General features: G+C 38.8%; 2 protein-coding genes across 2 annotated transcripts; one reads left to right on the plus strand and one right to left on the minus strand.

Annotated features, from left to right (window-relative positions):
* Nucleotides 1-6,425: 6,425 nt before the first annotated feature.
* Nucleotides 6,426-9,248, minus strand: LOC106399543 (probable protein phosphatase 2C 12). The gene is made up of 10 exons (XM_048781080.1): nucleotides 9,072-9,248; nucleotides 8,596-8,865; nucleotides 8,352-8,523; nucleotides 8,122-8,275; nucleotides 7,972-8,035; nucleotides 7,739-7,846; nucleotides 7,505-7,630; nucleotides 7,195-7,430; nucleotides 6,901-7,094; nucleotides 6,426-6,811 (listed from the first exon to the last, which is right to left on the minus strand). The coding sequence occupies exons 2-10, from the start codon at nucleotides 8,791-8,793 to the stop codon at nucleotides 6,786-6,788; spliced, it is 1,278 nt and encodes a 425-aa protein (XP_048637037.1). The 5' UTR covers nucleotides 8,794-8,865; nucleotides 9,072-9,248; the 3' UTR covers nucleotides 6,426-6,785.
* Nucleotides 9,249-16,392: 7,144 nt separating this feature from the next.
* On the plus strand, nucleotides 16,393-18,432 carry LOC106453799 (F-box protein At1g47056). Its single transcript, XM_013896007.3, is given in 3 exon segments — nucleotides 16,393-17,572; nucleotides 17,575-17,759; nucleotides 17,761-18,432. Coding segments are annotated over 3 exon segments (1,551 nt in total). The 5' UTR covers nucleotides 16,393-16,509; the 3' UTR covers nucleotides 18,064-18,432.
* Nucleotides 18,433-18,793: the final 361 nt, after the last annotated feature.

Here is an 18,793-nt window from a genome sequence, read left to right on the forward strand (position 1 = left end):
TCCGCTTTACGAACAGCCCGCGCATGATCACGAGTAAGCTGCGCCTCTCGCTCCAGCATCTCGCCTTGCACGCGAGCGAGATCCCGCTCCGCTTTCTCCGCCTTGAAGCGGTAGACCATGGCTTCTCTATGGCCCGCCTCAATGGCCGAGCCCAGCAAGCTCAGGCCCTGCAAAATCGATTGGCATGTTATAAATATATACATAGGACAATCACCAAAAAATTCTCAAAAAAAAACTAACCCCATTGATGATGCGAGATCCTTCCGCAACGACTCTCGGCCTCGCCGATTCTTTCGTAGGAGGAGGAGCATCGAAACCCGATGGCAGCCCAGCAAAGAAATCATCGAAATCCGGAATAGGGGCCTCGCTCGAACCGCTCCCGTCGCCGTAAGCAAGGTTCGGATCCCATCCTGGAAGCATAGAGTCATCCATCGAAAACTCTATGTCGCCAAGATCGACATCTTTTCCCTTCCAAGAGCTCGACTCCGGCGCAGCTGTCGGAGCTTCGACGGGATTCTGGTCGTCGGGTTCGGAGTCGCTTCCCGTGTCCGCATCCAAAGCAGGACCGGGTTGCACGAATCTCAGTGCCTTCCGAACCCTCTTCGGCGTAAAAGAAGTCCAGAAGAAGGGACCATTCCTGAGAAGATCCCTCACCGAAATGATGTCCTCGGGGAACGGAGCAAAAGGGTTGATGAAGGGACGATCATTCGGCAACCTCCGGAACAATGGAATGCAACTCTCTTCGACGGATGCAGCGTCTATACGGACAAAGAAAAAGAACTTCTTCCACGAGTTGAAGTTCGAAATAAACTTCTTAACCACTGACATAAATTTCCGAGGGACCAACCTATGCTTATCCGTACCCCTGACAAGTTGAAGCCTCAAAAGCGCTTCATAATGATCGACGGAAAGGGAAAGGCCATGCTCGTAGCTTAGGATCAGGATCCCAATAAGGTGCTGAATGGCAAGGGGTGTCAACTGACTTATCGCAACTTCGAAACGGTCCAACACTCGGACGAGAATTTCGGGTATGGGGAACCAGAGGCGACAACGCACTACGAACGCCTCATAACAAGTAAAGTAACCCTCCGGGGGGTTGTTAGCACATTCCCCGCGGCAGGGAACCCGGAACTCCACAGCATCCGGGATGTGGTAGAACGATCGCATCGTCGCGAGAAACTCGTCAGTAGTCCTGCTTGCATCCTCTTCCTCGACTCCACGATGGACCAGGACCGGGAACGGCTTCTCCTTGGGAGGGGTCAACGAGCCATAATGAGCAACCCACCATGCCTCGTTCTCGGCAGGATGCACCGAGTGAGGCACGAACTCCATCTTCGGAACGACGAGCTCTTCATAAGGACTCGCGGACGAAGACCCTTTTTTCGCAATCTTTTTCTTGCTCGACATCTTTACACTTCTCTTGAGAGAATAGAGAAAAAGGGTGGAGAGAAAGATAGAAAGTTTTTTTTTGAAAGATCTTAGAGAAAAACAAGAAAGTGAAAAAATTATGGAACAAGTTACCTCTCTTCTTATAAGACATAAGGATTTACTATTCAAGCTCGGACTTTCGGATATTAATTCCATCCATCACGCCTAACTTGCCAAACATGCCTAACCGCACGCTAGGATCCTACGATGCATGATCCTAACGGGCTGGGGGCTAACTGTTGGGGTCAAAAACGGTTACGACGGAATTATCACCCGAAAATCCTCGGAGATCGTATTTCCGAAAAAGATAGTAAAAGAAGAGATGTAATTTTCGTAAAAATAACCTATACGAGGTTTTTACGAAGAAGTATCCTTTGGGATTCAAACCGAACAAACCAAGCTCGGTCGCTACGTATACGCGCCGTCCGGTCGCTACGTAGCAACCAAACCCGAGCCAAGCTCGGTCGCTACGTAGCGACCGAGCGATCGTCCCGCTCGGTCGCTACGTAGCGACCGATCTCGATCCAAAACTCGGTCGCTACGTAGCGACCGAGCGATCGTCCCGCTCGGTCGCTACGTAGCGACCGAGCTCAAGCCAACGCTCGGTCGCTACGTAGCGACCGAGCACTCGTCTCGCTCGGTCGCTACGTAGCGACCGGGCTCGAGCCAAAGTTCGGTCGCTGTGTAGCGATTGAACCTTTCCGAACATCGATACAACACCAGTCCTTGCATTCTCGTCAAACCTTCGAATGCTATCTCCCGAAGACCGTAGCAAGCTCAGTCCATGTTTCCCGCTATTCTAATTCATCGATCAAACTTCGCGGATTAGAAACCGCGGAAAACTCGTAGTAAACGTGTCGAGTCGGAAGACGGCCCAAAGGGACCTAAAACACGACTCGAGGCCCATCCTACGATTTTTCCTAACCAAAAGCCCGTGAACCACAGCATGGTTCACGCTTGGCCCACGAGGAAGGATAAATGTCAAGTTTCCGCGGATAAATACGGAAGTTTTGAAGATAATTGTGAAGATCGGGAAAATGGAATATCTCCATTTTTATGCTATGACGGCTTAAGGGCAGAAGAGTAAAAGCGTAAACCGACCTTGGAGCTAGTATATAAGGAGTCCTAGGCGAGGAGCAAGGGGAAGAACTTTTTCAGAGCAAACTTAGCACTTAGAGCAATTTAGGCAATTTTCCGTTTTTGTTATTTCGAGCTGCGACTCAATTAGGTTTAGCCGTCTTAGGGTTGCTAGAACTAGGAATCTCGCCGACAGCTCTCGAGCCCAGGCTTATACCTTGTTGTAACGCTCATACGCAGATTCGGAATAAGATCTACTTTGCTCTCTTTTCGATTTCTTATTTTTATCGTTGTTATTCTCGTGTTCTGATTGCTTGACGTGTGGTAATTAACAGATATCCGGGTCCTCTGGGAAATTAGGGTTTTCCTAGTTTCCTTATTTAAACGGAAATCGACAGTGTGAATTTCGGTTCCACATCTACTTTTAGTTGTGAATTTTTTGTAAAATCAGTAATAATGTTTTCCAAGATGTATTAAATGTGCTAACAATATGTTTACACATTTACAAATCAATGAAATAATAGACTTCAGTAGCTTTTTTCTTATCTTTGGATCTCTCATATGCAATAACAAACTCCAATGGCCTTTTTTTCATCTTAATAAATAAGAATGTTGGTAGCTTCATATTGATACAATATTTTAAGAAGCATTTTAACCCTTCTTCCAACTCATAACAATAGTCATCATTATTGTCTATAACAATAATACTTAAGAGATGGAAACAAACAATAGTAACTAGTCAAAACATATCATATTTTTTATAAGTTTGCGTTGAAAAACTTAGTCAAATTTAGTAAAACTAAGGGAGAGAACATATTTTGTAAATATGAGTTTTACATATCTTGAAGTTACTTATCACTCTTCAAAATACAAGTTATTCAAAAACTAACGTAGAAGACTTAAAAACTAGCGGAGAAGACTTCCATGGAAGTCTTCTCGGATCAGTTAGAAACTTTAACTAACGTGAATGTTGGTAACCTCATAAATATCACCAATTAAGTTATAAATTTCATTCAGTAGCCCAAATATTCATTAATAAACATGAATTAACAAGAAAATATTAAAAAGTCTTTATAGTTTTAGAGAAAATGCAAGTTTATTAAACATTGACGCAGACAACATCCACAGAGGTCATCTAGTAGACTTCCAGAGAAGTTGTCCATTTAGGACGACGCGGACGACTTCAATCTAAGTATTCCAGATGACTAAAATAGAAGTCGTCTGGTCAACGCAGAAGTTATTTTTGCAATTGACTTTGAAATCTGTTATTTCGGACGACTGAAAAATAAGTCATCTACTATTGTTTGGTTAAAAAAAACTCCAAAAAAGCTAGACGACTTACATTTCAGTCGTCATAGGTTAGTTTTGCATTTGACTGGATTATTTCAGAAGTTTGACTTTCCTGGACGACTTACATTTCAGCTGTCTAGTGAAAATTAAAATAATAATATTTTTTAAAGTAGACGACTTACAGTTAAGTCGTCATAGGTTAGTTTTGCAATTGAAAAAAAAACTTCAAGATTTAATTATATACAGACGACTTATAATTCAGTCGTCCACGAGACGACTTACATGTAAGTCGTCCAGGATTTACGAGGTTTGACCAAAATCTCGGAAAAAAATCCCAGACGACTTACAAGTAAGTCGACTTACAAGTAAGTCGTCTCTGTATAATTAAATCTTGAAGTTTTTTTTCAATTGAAAACTAACCTATGACTACTTAATTATAAGTCGTTTACTTTTAAAAAAAATATTATTATTTTAATTTTCGTCAGACGACTGAAATGTAAGTCGTCTGGGGAAGTCAAACTTCTGAAATTATCCAGTCAAATGCAAAACTAACATATGACGATTGAAATGTAAGTAGTCTAGGTTCTTTGGAGATTTTTTTGAAACCAAACAAAAACAGATGACTTAACTTTCAGTCGTCTCAGGTTACAGATTTCAAAGTCAATTGCAAAAATAACCTCTGCGTTGACCAGACGACTCGTCTACAGCCAGACGACTTCCCAAATAAGTCATCTGACTAACAGATCTGGGAAAAAACTCGATGTCATACCTTAAATTGGTGAGATAAGTTTCTTAGCATACATAAGGCTTCTCCAAGCACACAAAATCACAAACGAAAGTGACCCACCCAGAATCATTAGCTTCTATGACTCTATGAACCATAAAAATTTTAGAATCAAAATCTTGGGTTTTTTTAGCTCATTGTGGAGAGAAAGTGAGAGATATGTTGTGTTTAGTTCACAAGAATGGAAAAAAAAGAAGGGTAAATCGATTTTGGGAGCATTAAGAGGTTCATATTGGTTGTTCATGGTGGTTGTGGTATTGATGACAATGGCAATCTTGTAATTACTTGAAGATGATGAGGGTGAGAGAGTAAAAATGTCAGTTTCGAAAAGAAAAAAAATTGATGGCATTTTCGTAAATTATATGAATTTGTGGGGTGAAAGGGCAAAACCAATTTTCAAAAAAAGAAGGGAGGTTAGTTTTGTGTTTGACTTTAAGTTGTAAGTCAATTCTGCAAAAAACTCTATTTTATTATTAGAAATCCATACAATTTAAATAATGTTACATTTATATGTATTTATGTATAAAATGGTTTTCATAATTTGGAATTTTGTAAAAAAATGGGTCTAAAGTTAATTTGGTTAATTTTTTTTTCTGTAACAAAAGTTAATTGGATTTATAATTTTATTTTCTGAATGGGTTGTATCAGTTAAATTATCTTTTTTAAATTAAACGCCTAAAGTCCAATTAATAATATTTATTTTGTTGATAACAAAGTGAGATTAAATAGGGATAACATATAATATATAAGGAAGACCAAAAAAAATAAAAAAAAAAGGGTCCAACAACATTTTATAAGTAGATTTTTAAAGACTGCTTCTGTTTTAATAGTATTGATTTAATTTTTTTCTTTTTAAATTATCCACTGCAACTTTCAACAATTGTAAATACCAGAGGCCTTTTTTTTTAATTTTCAGAAATCTAAAGTGTAATTTAGTAGTGGAAACTGTTTTTTTTTTAAACGCAAATAATCGCTACTATCCTTAAATACTCCGTTGGTTTGTGGATGATAAGTGAGAAAACAATTATATGATTTTCAATATGCGTGTTTTTCCAATTTTTGGTAGATAGCCAATTTTGTGTGGCAATGGTCATTTATTTGGTATGCGAAGTTGGTGATAACAACATTTGTTTGTGTTTTGCATAGGGAATAAGAGTTAGTAATATCACTGTTAAAATGCTATGTTAAATTTAATGTTTTTTTTGTTTCGCTAATGTGAACTCTTTATGAAGATTAAACTCCCAAATTGTAAATATGATTTACAGTTGTTATAGAAATAAGTATCGAAAAAATGTTACTAAAATGTTTTAAAGGTACCCATATATGTCACATATTTTTTAGCTGAAACTAATTATTGTTGAATGTTTTACAAATTTTCTGTAGAATTTGCTATTAATTTGTTAAAAAAATTTGACAGTCATTGTTATGACAAAATGGTGGCAAAATTGTTGCAAAGTTTTACAAAAAAATGAACTTTGAGGAAATTGTGTCATTATCAAATTTTCTTATACTGTTAGAAGTGGTAGTACATTCAGTAAAAGTTAATAAATTAGTTGTAATTAACATGTCCTTATTTTTCAAATTAAGATTAAGAACAACATTTTTTTCTGAAGATTTTAAAGTACAAACAAATGCTTTATCATCATTCATTCATATATAAGCGGTGCCGGACTCATAGACATGTGAATTATATGCAGCACAATTGTATTGCGATTTCTAGGAGCATACAGACAGTAGAAAATGATTTACTATCTTGACACTAGCTCCCTTCTCTCTTGAGAGTTTTGAAATTTAGTTAAAAGTTATGAGCAATTTTATGAGCGTAGGAAAAAAATAATAATTAAAGTTACATGAAAAATTATGCTTCTGCCCATAAATTGTTTGTTCATTGGTTTTGTACATGAAATAATGCACACAGGCTCGCATATTTTCTTTACCTACCGTCTCTCAGCAGTTAGTTCTACTCATTTTGAAACACCAAAGGATCATCACAAATGAAAAAAATAGAAAGAAAATGAAAGAACTTCCGAGTTACCTTAGTAATATCGGCTATGGATGCTGTGAAGGGAGAGCCATATCAAAGAAAAAAATATATAAATAAACATGCTTTGGAGTTCGCCAGAGACCGGTGAAGATCCTTGAACCGCTCCATATTACTCACAACACTGTTTTTGTTAGTTGCTTGATCAAATAAATTGCTGGCTGGCTAGTCGCTCTCACTACTATGTCTATCTGCTAGGCATTCCCAGAATGGTTACTAATATTAGCTTCTGCAATAAATCAACACACTCAAAACTCTCAAGTATGAGTAAGTAAGTAACCTCGTTTCCCTTCCATTGCGTCTTTCTTCTCTTGGCAACTTGCACAAAGGAATGGACCATCCCATGGACGAAGCTTTCTGCAATTAGCCGTTCCAGCATGGATCGAGACACCTTCTCCTGGTTTCACTTCTACTTGACACACAGCACACATGAACAACTTGAACATATTGCAAAGCGGGTACTTTGTATCTAATCTGTAACAAACAAATAGCAAGAAGGATCAAGTTTAATCAAAACAAAAGCTTATCAAAAAAATAAAAATAAAAAGTATATATTGCATATCAAGTATCGCACCTCTCTGAAAGCATAGCTGATCCCTCTTCAAACAGTTCTTCAACTAAATCAGGTTCTGCATACTCTTTCTCTATATTAGAAGAAGAGTCCGAACCTTTTCTTTTGAACATTGACTTTAACATTCCTTTCCCTTGCTTTTTCGGCGGCGGCACGGATGCAGCTAGTTTTTCTGATGGCAATATATCAACCACTATACATGTTGTATCATCGCGAATACCTTTTTTCCCCACAGCTTCCTGTGTGAAGCAATGAAAAAAAAAACATCAAGAAAAAAGTATATCGAAAAATATAAGCAACTCTGATACTATACTTTAACAATATGCTCGGCGGAATGTTCAGGTGGCAAACCCCGGCAACAATCAAGAGCCTCTTCTGCACTAATTGCATCCCACACACCATCACTTGAGATGATAAGTCGACCACCAGCTGAAGATAACTACATGACCACAGCAAATACATACATCTTTCAGAATAAACTCAAATACATGTAGAATTTCAGCTAGCGCCGTAACCACAACATACGAGAGTTAAAGCGTGTTTGAACCTTGACTTGCTTCACATAAGGAACTGGAACAATGTATTCGCCAACATCCAGATCTCCAATGGATCTCGAGAGACAGAGACCACCAGGCCAACATCTCAGAGGACCAATCTAAAACAAGTTTGATTTAGTTATTAGAATCTTTGATTTTGAAAGCTAGCACAAACAAGTTTCCATATGAGTTTCATTCTACAAAGCTAGCATTACTTTAAAGTGGATTTTAGCTAAAGAAGTACCTCAGTACCACCACCAGTATTTAGCCGACCAACTTCACCACCACTTGCTGTAACACGATCTCGCCTGTCATAAAAGCAAAAGATATCGATGATGCCACTATTTACAGACAATTAAAGCAATGGTTCAACAGAAGGAATTAGCGGACTTACTCTTCTTCGTTTATTTCAAGCCGATGATCAGCAGATAAATAATAGACACCACCCTCAGCAGGCTCAAGTATGCAACGAGAGTCACCTACAGATGCAACACTCACCACCCATCCTTCTACTATGACAAAGGTTACAGTCGTTCCAGACTTCCTTGCTGAGATGCCAGAGAACAAAACAGCATCAAAGAATAACCCAAATATTTCGATTACAGAATAAGAGAGAGCTTATACCTCTTTCCTGGAAATCTTTATCAGTTTTCACAAATCCTGCTACCATAGCCCTAGGAAGTGCGGCAACCCACTCATCTCTGTTGAGATCAGGGGGTATTGCAGCTAATACATTGTTCAGAAGGTTTTCCTTGGTGTAGATAGCTGCTGCAGGGCCATTGTGTCCATCAAAAAGCTGCAATGTACAATTAGAGGTATCAAATACCAATCCAAATGTGTTGCATTCCTGAGAAGAGCAAAGACAAACCCCAAAAACTGAGAAGGTAGAAACGCCATCCCCCATGACCCTTTGACAGTCTGTTTTGACAAACGTAAAGTCCTCCCCTTTCTTGCTCTGATTAAACTGGCCGTGCACAAGTTCAGGGCTGTCTATCTTTTCATTTGCTGATTCACGCTTGAGCAAAACTGAAAGTGGAACTGTATGATGGTCTCCTTTTGTTGACATTGTTTCCCTAAGCTTGAGAACAATACTCAAAAACTTCCTCTACCAAATCTCTCAATCATATACAAACAAAACCTGATACAAATACAAATACAATTCAACTGTCAGAAGGAGAAACAAGACGATTGACCGATGAGAGCATCAAATGAGATCTTCAAATGAATTCAAAACACACACAGAATCATAATGTCCTCAAAACAAATGATGTGAGGCATATTACGAATCACATCGCGCAAAGAAATTACGCAAATGGGTGGGGAGAGAAATAGAGGAAGCATTACGATTTGGATTTTCTTTTCTTAAGATCAGGCGGAGAGAGACGGGGATGAAGCGGCTTCTTCTACCTCTAATCGTAAATGACGGATCACGGCGCTCGCCATTGGCACAGCCGTAAGAGAGAGACTACAGAAAACGCGCAAACGAAGGTCTCTCCTTCTTCTTAGTCTGTTTCCTTCCCTCTCTTTATTTAATCTGTTTAAAAAATTAATTAAAACTCCCTCGAGCTGTCGTTTTGGTTCCCACGTGGTCGACCTGGCTTAACCCATAAGTCTCGGATTTGGAACGCTAAAATTCAACGCATACTAGGTAGACATTTTCCACATATAGGCCCTGTTCGTTTGTACATCTGAAAGATGCATTTAGATGGTCCATCTCGACGGAAAAATAGCATTTTTACGGTTTTGACAAAAAATATTTTTGCGGTTTTTAAGTAAATATGTGTTTTTCGCGAAAAAGTGCAATTTTATGGTTTTGGCAGAAAAATACGTTTTATGGATTTGGCGGAATAATACGTTTTTTGCGGTTTGGACGGAAAAAATATGTTTTAAAGTTTTGGCGGGAAAAATGTTTTTGACGAGAAAAGTTTTTTCTCACGATTTTGGCGGAAACAGTTTTTTTTTTCGCGATTTTGGCTGGAAACGTGTTTTTGACGAGAAGAGTTTTTTTTTCGCGATTTTGGCGGAAAAAGCATTTTTGCAGTTTTGGCAGAAAAATACAATTTTCTGTTTTTGGCGGAAAAATACATTTTTCGGTTTTGGCGGAAAATGCGCTTTTCCGGTTTTGGCAGAAAATGCGCTTTTTCGGTTTTGGCGAGAAAATGTGTTTTTCCATATTTGGCGGGAAAATACGTTTTTTCCAGTTTTGGCGGGAAAATACATTTTTCCGGTTTTGGCGGGAAAATTTGTTTTTCTGTTTTAGCGGGAAAATACGTTTTCCGATTTTAGCGGGAAAATACGTTTTTCCGGTTTTGGCGGGAAAATTTCATTTCCGGTTTTGGCGGTAAAATTGTGTGTTTTCAGTTTTGGCGGGAAAATGTATTTTTCGGTTTTAGCGGGAGAATTCCGTTTTCCGATTTTGGCGGGAAAATTCCATTTTTGGTTTTGGCGGGAAAATTTAGTTTTTCGGTTTTGGCGAGAAAATGCCTTTTTTGGTTTTGGCGAGAAAATGCGTTCTTCCGGTTTTGGCGGGAAAATGCTTTTTGCGGTTTTGGACGGAAAATGCTTTTTGGAGTTTTGGCGGGAATATGCATTTTTGGGTTTTGGCGGGAAAATGCATTTTTCGGTTTTGGTCGAAAAGTACGGTTTTATTGGTTTAGCCGAAAAATGTGTTTTTATGAAAATGTGTGTTTTATGTTTTTTTTTGCGGAAAAACGCATCTTGCGGTTTTGGCGGGAAAGTGTGTTTTTCAGCTTTTTGCGAGAAAATGCATTTTTTGGTTATAGCGGAAAAATGTATATGCAAAAAATAGAATTTACGGTTTGAAAATAATCTTTTGATTTTAAAAAGTCATTTTTGTCATTTATCATTTTGGACTGAACTAGATGCATTTGCATCTAGATGCATTTGCATCTAGATGCATTTGCATCTAGATGCACCATCAAGACTTATTTTCATTTGGGTGAGAATTTGGGATGAATTTTTAAAAATTCAGCTAGGTGATCCATCTGGATGTAGCATAATAATGCACAAAACGAACATCAATTTGAATCTTCACCCAGATGGATCACCTGGGTGAGCAAACGAACAGAACCATAATACTTACAAAAACATCTATCACGTCTTTTGTTTTTTTTTGTCAACTTTGCATTTCATTTAGAAGCCAACTAGGCAATTAATGTAAGTCTCTCTCCTTTTGCTATGTCTTCTCTCTAAATCCGACACAGAAGAAAGATTGAGAGAAAACCTCTGCCGGAGCTTCTAACAATCTCATCTCCGATCAGTAAGTTTGATTCTGGAAAGCGGTGATCCTTCTTACACTGCTATCGCCAGCTTTTGTTTTTCGGGAAACGGTGGCTCTGACAGCACCGGTTTCGCTGGCTTCTTCTCCGGTTTGATCCGGAATCAAGTTCTCGATCTACGCTTTTGGTCTTCCTCTGTCCAATTTCTAAGCGTAGATCGAGGTTTTTTGAGATCTATAGTTTTCATCGGTTTTGGGCTCCAAGGTGGAGTTGGATCGCGCTTTGATCTGAATCCGGCGGAAGCTGTTGTAGTCTTCTGGTGGATGTCCGACTATTGCGGCGACGGAGGTTGCATGCCGGTGAAGGGGTGGGGCTTCGATCGTAGGACACTTGCCCTTCTGATGGTGATTCGGTCAAAACATGGCGGCCTGGTAACGCGTGTCCCTTGCAGCGAGGATTTCAACACGTGTCCCGTTTCATGCAACAAGCGGGAATGAAGAGGCGCCTTCTGGATTAGGGTGATGGGCTTAGGGCCCAATAGGTTACGGTGTGGTTAGCCCCAGTGTGTTTGGGCTTTAGTCTCTGGACTGGGTAGTAAGTATGGCCCATGTTGGGTGAACGGTTGGACCGGAGTGTATGGTCCACGTTGGGTGGACGGTTGGGCTGAAGGCCCATGTGTTTGATTGTCCCTTTGTATGCCATTTTTGGGTTTTATGTTGTTTTTGTTTGGTCTTTTGCCTTTTTATATAATATTAATAGATGGGAAAAAAAAGCCAACTAGGCAATTACAAGCTTACAATCAAACAGCCATCCCCACTACAAACCCGAATACACAATTAAGCCCAAGAAATCCCAAATATAACATAATTTTGATAAATCCTCTTTACTCTTTGGTAAAAGAATTTCAGTGAATGAAAGACAGCAGATCAAAAATACACTTGGTATCCAAAACAAGGCGGAATGAGCTCCTATTTAGAAATCCCAGAGGATATCAGTGGATCAAAGTGTAAAATTTTCGCTTTCTTAAAAGAGAAGTTACTACACAGAGTGAATGGTTGGACTGGTAGATAGCTGTCTAAGGGAGGAAAGGAAGTTTTAGTTAAATATATCTTGTTAGCTCTTCCGACCTATGTCATGTCCAGCTTCCTGCTCCCATTGGAAATACGTGAGAACCTAGCAAGTGCCATTGTACAATTCTGGTGGAGCTCGAATCCACCAAAAAGAGGAATCCACTGGGAAAAATGAGAAAAAATGTCTGCACCTCGGGAGGAGAGAGGAATTGGCTTCCGCATGATTCATGAATTTAATCTAGCTCTTTTAGCTAAACAACTTTGGCGTCTTTTTCAATTTCTAGATTCATTAGTGGCGAGAGTTCTTCAGGGAAAATATTACCGTCTGAGTTTGCCGTTCCGAATTGGTACAGTAGATACCCCATCGTATGTATGGACGAGTATTATAGCCGCGAGGAAGCTATTACTTCTGGACTTCATAAGCAAAGTGCATTCAGGATATGCAATTAATGTGTGGGAGGATCTTTGGATCCCTTCGACGCCTGCAAGGCTGGCTCGCGCCCGGGCCACAACAGTAAACCCAAAGATGACCGTTAGTAGTCTTATCAATTCTAAATCAAAGGAGTGGAATACTCGACTACTGGAACAATATGTAGCTTAAGAGGATATTTTGATTATTCCGAGTTTGACCATAAGCCCAACTCACCGACATGATACATTTTGGTGGGGTTACACCAAAAATGGTCAATATACTGTTAAGTCAGGATACTGGGTTGCTTTAAATTTAATGAGAGCTGAGGAGGATATAGAAGTTCTACAACCCATCATAACCAAAATTCAAGCCTTCGCTTGGAAGGTGAATGTGTCACAAAAGATTTGTCATCTTATATGGTAACCAATCTCATGACAGGTAACAGTAACAAGGAATATGTTACGCCGTAATATGTGTTGTGATAATTATTGCCCAAGATGTGGAGAGCCAGAAGAGACTGTTACTCATGCGATCTTTGAGTGTCCACCGGCCTTACAAGCATGGGAATTATCATCAACACCGTGAGCTCTCAAATCTTCCATGTATCAAGTATTTATGCTAATTTGGACTACCTTTTTGGGGGAAAGAGTAGTATCATGGAGCCAGCATATGATAGGGTCCCTATCCTTGGATAATTTGGTTCATCTGAAAAGCTAGGAACGATAAGTTGTTTAGAGGCATAGACAGAGACCCATTGGAACTAGTCAGGTATGCAGATAGTGAGTGCCAAGCTTGGTACAATGCAAGAGACACTGTAATGGTTCCTACGCAGGTACAAATTGCTGAAGAAACACAGGCCTTAAGCTTGGGTAATATTTGTATGGTGGATGGTTCATGGACTTCCACAGCTCAGTTTAGTGAAATTGGATGGGTTTGGAAGGATAGCATGGGGAAGATTCAACTCATGGGGTCAAGGAATTTAAGGAGGCGAGAGACAGCGTTACACTCGAAACTGGAAGCGCTACAATGGGCAATAGAGAGTATAATACAACACTCGACCTGTCAGAGGTTTGGGACAGATTGCAAGGTGCGATGATAGAACATCCACAAGCTTGGCCCAACTTCTCAACTGAGCCGAAAATCATTCAAACTCTTCGGTTGTGTTTTTCGGACTTCAAGATCAGCTACTTTCCAAGGACGCAAAATGAGATTGCAGATTCGTTAGCTAGGAATGCACGTTCTTTTCAAAGATCTTTATGTTTTATTGGTTCTTCCACTCCGGTCTGGCTACCCATACTACCTCAAGTTTGAGTAATAGAATAACTGTTTGCTGCATAAAAAAATAATATATATATAATTTGCTTTCATCTTACGGGTGACTCTGCAGCCCATGCGTCAGACAAAAGAAGGAAGCAATACACGTGTCAAAGCTTCTGTATGCAGTTGAACACAATTCACGGGCCTGAAACGCGCCGCCGAGCGAAAAGGGGACCTGCTTCACCAATGAATTTGGCTTAATACGATCTGCATCATTTGGGCTTGTTGATCTTCACTTGAGATTGCCTTCCATCTTCATTGAGACTACTTGACTGGAAACGATTTGATTCACCGGAATTTAAGCGGAGGAAACTTTTTCACATTGGAAAAAGACCATTTATCGGTCCGCCATAGACGCCGATTCTTCTTGATCCACTCCATAAATGACAACAGAGATCCTTCAAACCCGTTCAACTCCCGATCAGAGATGCTTTCTTCAAAGCCAATCTGGCTACACCAACGAAGAAAGACTGATTCTCCTATGAATTGGTTAGGTGAACGGAGAACCAAACGATGTCCTTTCAATTGTCTCCGGGATATAATACAAAGCTGTAGGAAAGCAACATGATTCCCTACTACCGATCAAAACTGATAGGAGTTTATTGTCTTCTATCATCAATCCAAAGAAGATTAGAATGAAACTCTACTCGAAGATTGATTGAAGAAGCACTCCAAAAGTCGCCATCGCGAAAGTTTAATCCACTAAATCGGAAAAACTAAAGTCGCCTTGCAGAAGAAACTATTTACAGATCAAAAAAAACAAAACAAATTTCATTTCCTCCTTCTGAAAGATTTGTAAGTGTGAAGAAGGAAAGGAAGAGATAATCTTCTCTCTCACATCTAGATCTTCACATATACTCTATTAATATTTTATGTTTCTTTTTTTTTATACCAAGAGGTTTTAGGATTTAAGATTGTAAATTTTTAGGTTCAAAACAACCTTTAATATTAAGTTTTTCTAGTAGTCAGCCAAATTAGGAATTTCTCATACAATTACTAGAGTTTTTTTCAGTTAACCTAATGATCTCTGATTATTTTATAATTTTCCTTTTTAGACATATTTGTAGATAAAATAGAGAAGCCGCGAGAGCGAAAACATGTTGAGTATCAACCGCGAGAAATTTATTCATTTTGACATTATACATCATAGTGTTTGAATGGTGCAATAGCAGGTGTTCTCTACATAATTGATTTTGTGTACTTTAAAACTATTTACGTTTTTTGAAGTTCCAAAACTGACAAGGAGAAAGACTTCACAAATATTAACTTTTTTTTTTGTATAAAAACAATTCATCTGCATGTAGTTTTACCCACACCACTTTTGATGCTATCCGAATTATTCTACCTCTCCCTTAGCCAGTCGATAATTTTCTACAAAATAAAATAAATCTAAAAATATTCAATTAATAGCTTTTCGATGTTTAAGATATTAACTGTTATTGTTTTTAGCTTCGCTGTTGATTCTGAGAACAACGTAATAGCTTTTCGATGCTTAAAACTAACCTTTCATTAAACAAATTAAAACCATTTTTAAAAATTTTAATGAAAAAGGATAAAAATAAAATGTTGTAGAAAGGCAAAAGAAATGTGAAACAATTAAAAAAGAGAACAAAAGACAAGGAACCAAATATCCCGTAACCCTAATGTTCTTCCATATCAAAATCCTCCACAACCATTCCTTTAAAATCCTCTAAGGTAGAACTTGATTCCAATACAGTAGCATATCTCCTTTGTTATCAGCCGAAAAAAAAACTCATCCAGTTGTTGCACCAAATTTCCAAACACCATATGTTGTATAGATATGCATATAAAACAAAAGTTTGTGAAAATCATAAGATAAACTATGGAGAAATCATAGATTGATGAAGAAAAAAAGGTAAAATTGTTTTTTTTAAAATATATTTTGGCAAAGCAAATCGATCAAAACATGTTTTAAGAAGTAAGAATATTTTAGAATATTTTTTTAACAAAAACTTCCCTAATTTTCAAAAAACAGGGTTTCTTATCCGTAGAAATCACCTTCTACAATGAGTACAACCACGAAAAAATCGTGAATGCAATTTCTACTTCATGTAGACGTATGTATTATATTTAGATTTCACATTTCCGAAATTTTAAAATACTTCATAAAAGTAGAAACTGCACTCGAGAGAAAATTAAATATCTTGACAATTAGTAGAATTCACATTTCTCATATTTAGAATTTTAATTAAAAGTAGATTGTTCGTTCTAAAAAAAATAGATAGACTTATTTATTTTGGAATTCGTTTTCTACTAACTCATTTTTACGAATTCTATTTTTAGTAGAACATAATTTTAAAATTTTATTTATCAATTTTTTCAACAAAAGAAAAATATGTGTTTGGGTATATGAGTGTTTTATTAATTGTTTATATTTTTAATAATTTTTTTGACTCATAAAACTATTTATTTCATTAAGTTTCAGAAATAAAAAGGTTAAAAAAGAAACAAAATAAACAAAATTGGTTTTATACCAAAAAAAAAAAAACATCCTAAATTTTTGTCCCATTTCGACAAGTTTCGAAAAAGTTTAGAACCGAGAATTAACCGAACGAGAAAAATCAATTCCACTAATAATAAGCAACAACTTCGTCCGAATTAATTCACAACTTTACCTTTTAACCGACGCTCCATCTCAGGAATACAAACCGAAAAATCCCAAATCGCAACAAGTTCTCCTCTCCGCCGTAGCCGTAATCTACCGGAGACTTTACCTTTCGTTGATGGGCCAATCAACATCAGCCGCCGGCAAGATCATCCTTAATGGACGGAGAACCAAATTGTTATCTTCCAAATCTCCGATTGAAACCGACGAATCCGAGGTCTCACCGGACTACACGTCTTATATACCCGACGAGTGCTTAGCCTTAGTGTTTCAGTTTCTCAACTCCGGTAATCGGAAAAGATGTGCTCTCGTTTGCCGACGGTGGATGATCGTTGAAGGACGTAATCGTCACCGTCTCTCTCTCCACGCTCGCTCAGGTCTGATTACTTCGATCCCTTCCCTCTTCTCTCGATTCGATTCCGTCGTGAAGCTTTCTCTAAAATGCGACCGTAGATCCGTGAGTATCAACGACGAGGCTTTAGCCATGATATCTCTCCGGTGTCGTAATCTGAAGAGGCTTAAGCTTAGAGCTTGCCGTGAGCTCACTTACAAAGGTATGGCTACGTTCGCTGAGAACTGCAAAGGTTTGAACATACTCTCTTGTGGATCTTGCGATTTCGGAGCTGAAGGCGTGAAGGCCGTGCTCGATCACTGCTCCTCCCTCGAGGAGTTATCCATCAAGCGTCTCCGTAACTTCACCGACTCAAGTCATGAGCCGATCGGTCCAGGTCTTGCTGCTTCTTCTCTCAAGTCGATTTGCTTGAAGGAGCTTTACATTGGCGAATGCTTTGGTCCTGTGATCGCCGGGGCAAAGAATCTCAGATCTTTGAAGCTTTTCAGGTGCTCTGGTGACTGGGACATGGTTCTTGAAGAGATGGCGGTTAAGGAGCATGGTATAGTGGAGATTCATCTAGAGAGGATGCAAGTCACTGATGTAGCTTTAGCTGCCATCTCTAATTGCTCGAGCCTCGAGAGTTTGCATCTTGTGAAGACGCCTGAATGTACTAATGGTGGATTAGCTGGAATTGCTGAGAAGTGTAAGTGTTTAAGGAAGCTTCATATAGATGGATGGAAAGCGAATTTGATTGGAGACGAAGGGCTTGTTGCTGTGGCTAAGTTTTGTTCTAAGTTACAGGAGCTGGTTCTCATTGGTGTGAATCCGACAACGCTAAGTTTAGCAATGTTGCTGTAAAATGTCAGAATCTTGAAAGATTAGCACTTTGTGGTTGTGATACGTTTGGTGATCCTGAGCTTTCTTGTATTGCAGCGAAGTGTCCGAGTTTAAGGAAATTATGTATCAAGAACTGTCCGATTTCAGATTTGGGGATCGAGAATCTTGCAAACGGTTGCCCTGGTTTAATTAAAGTGAAAAATCAAGAAGTGTAGAGGAGTGATGGGCGGTTGCGCAGACTGGTTAAGAACGGTCAGGCCTATGCTTTCGGTGAACGCAGACACCGTAGAACCAGAAGGTCATGAAGAAGGAAGCAATGATGCTGTTGAAGGAGGTTTGCAAGAGAACAGAATCGAGTTCCCTAGTTTGAACAGCCAGATTGTAGCACCAAGCCTTGCGTCAAGCAGTAGAAGCCGGTCAGGGTATTTCAAATCACGAGTTGGATTATTCAGTGGAATAAGTTTAGTAGCTTGCACTTTGAGACAACGTGAAAGCAGTTGATTGGCTGTGCAAGAAAATAAAAGATAAATCAAGACTCCGTCCCATGCAACTCCTTTGATCCCAGCCCCAGGGTTATTCTTCTGGTTGTGGAAGAAAACAAAGAAAGGGTCAGACAAATGGGCTCAAAAAAAATTATGCGACTCATACGTACATTAAAAACAGTAGCATAGAAACGTTGGAAACATGATTTCTAGTACGGGAAACATGATACGTGGAAACATGATTTCTAAAAAGTTAGGAATAGAAACGTCGTAGAAGCGTCTATAATATATATATATTACGATTAATCATTATGTAAGTTTGATTGTTTTTCGTTTGATTTATTTAAGAGAAAAAAAAAAGTAATAGAAGTATTGTTTTCTTTGTACATTTTATAATTCTTATCAAAATTAGCAAAAAAAAAAAAGGAGAATTTTACTTCTACACTTTCTTTGGTACCACATTTCAAATATACCATTAGTAGGAAGACATTTTCATAAATACACTTTTCATTAATAATCAAAAGACCATACTAGCCCTATCTTTATCTCTCTCTCGCGTTCCTTTTTCTTCCTCTCTCTCTCTCGCGATCTTTTTTCTTCCTCTCTGCCTCTGATTCACCGGAGATCCACCATCTCTCTCTCGCGATATTTTTTCTTCCTCTCTGCCTCCGATTCCGGAGATCCACCATCTCTCTCATTCCACCGGTTCTCTGCGATTCACACTGTCGACTCCTACTTCTGTACAAGAT

The sequence above is a fragment of the Brassica napus genome, chromosome A5 (assembly GCF_020379485.1).
Source record: "Brassica napus cultivar Da-Ae chromosome A5, Da-Ae, whole genome shotgun sequence".
In the NCBI taxonomy this organism is placed as follows: Eukaryota; Viridiplantae; Streptophyta; class Magnoliopsida; order Brassicales; family Brassicaceae; genus Brassica; species Brassica napus.

Bases quoted from the DNA above. Each gene is read 5' to 3' on its own strand.
- LOC106399543 (XM_048781080.1), bottom strand. From the start codon at position 8,793: ATGTCAACAAAAGGAGACCATCATACAGTTCCACTTTCAGTTTTGCTC. The intron at 8,036-8,121 runs GTAAGTCCGCTA...CTTTTATGACAG, and splicing joins CTTGAAATAAACGAAGAAGA to GCGAGATCGTGTTACAGCAA. The intron at 7,631-7,738 runs GTTCAAACACGC...GTGGTCATGTAG, and splicing joins CTTATGTGAAGCAAGTCAAG to TTATCTTCAGCTGGTGGTCG.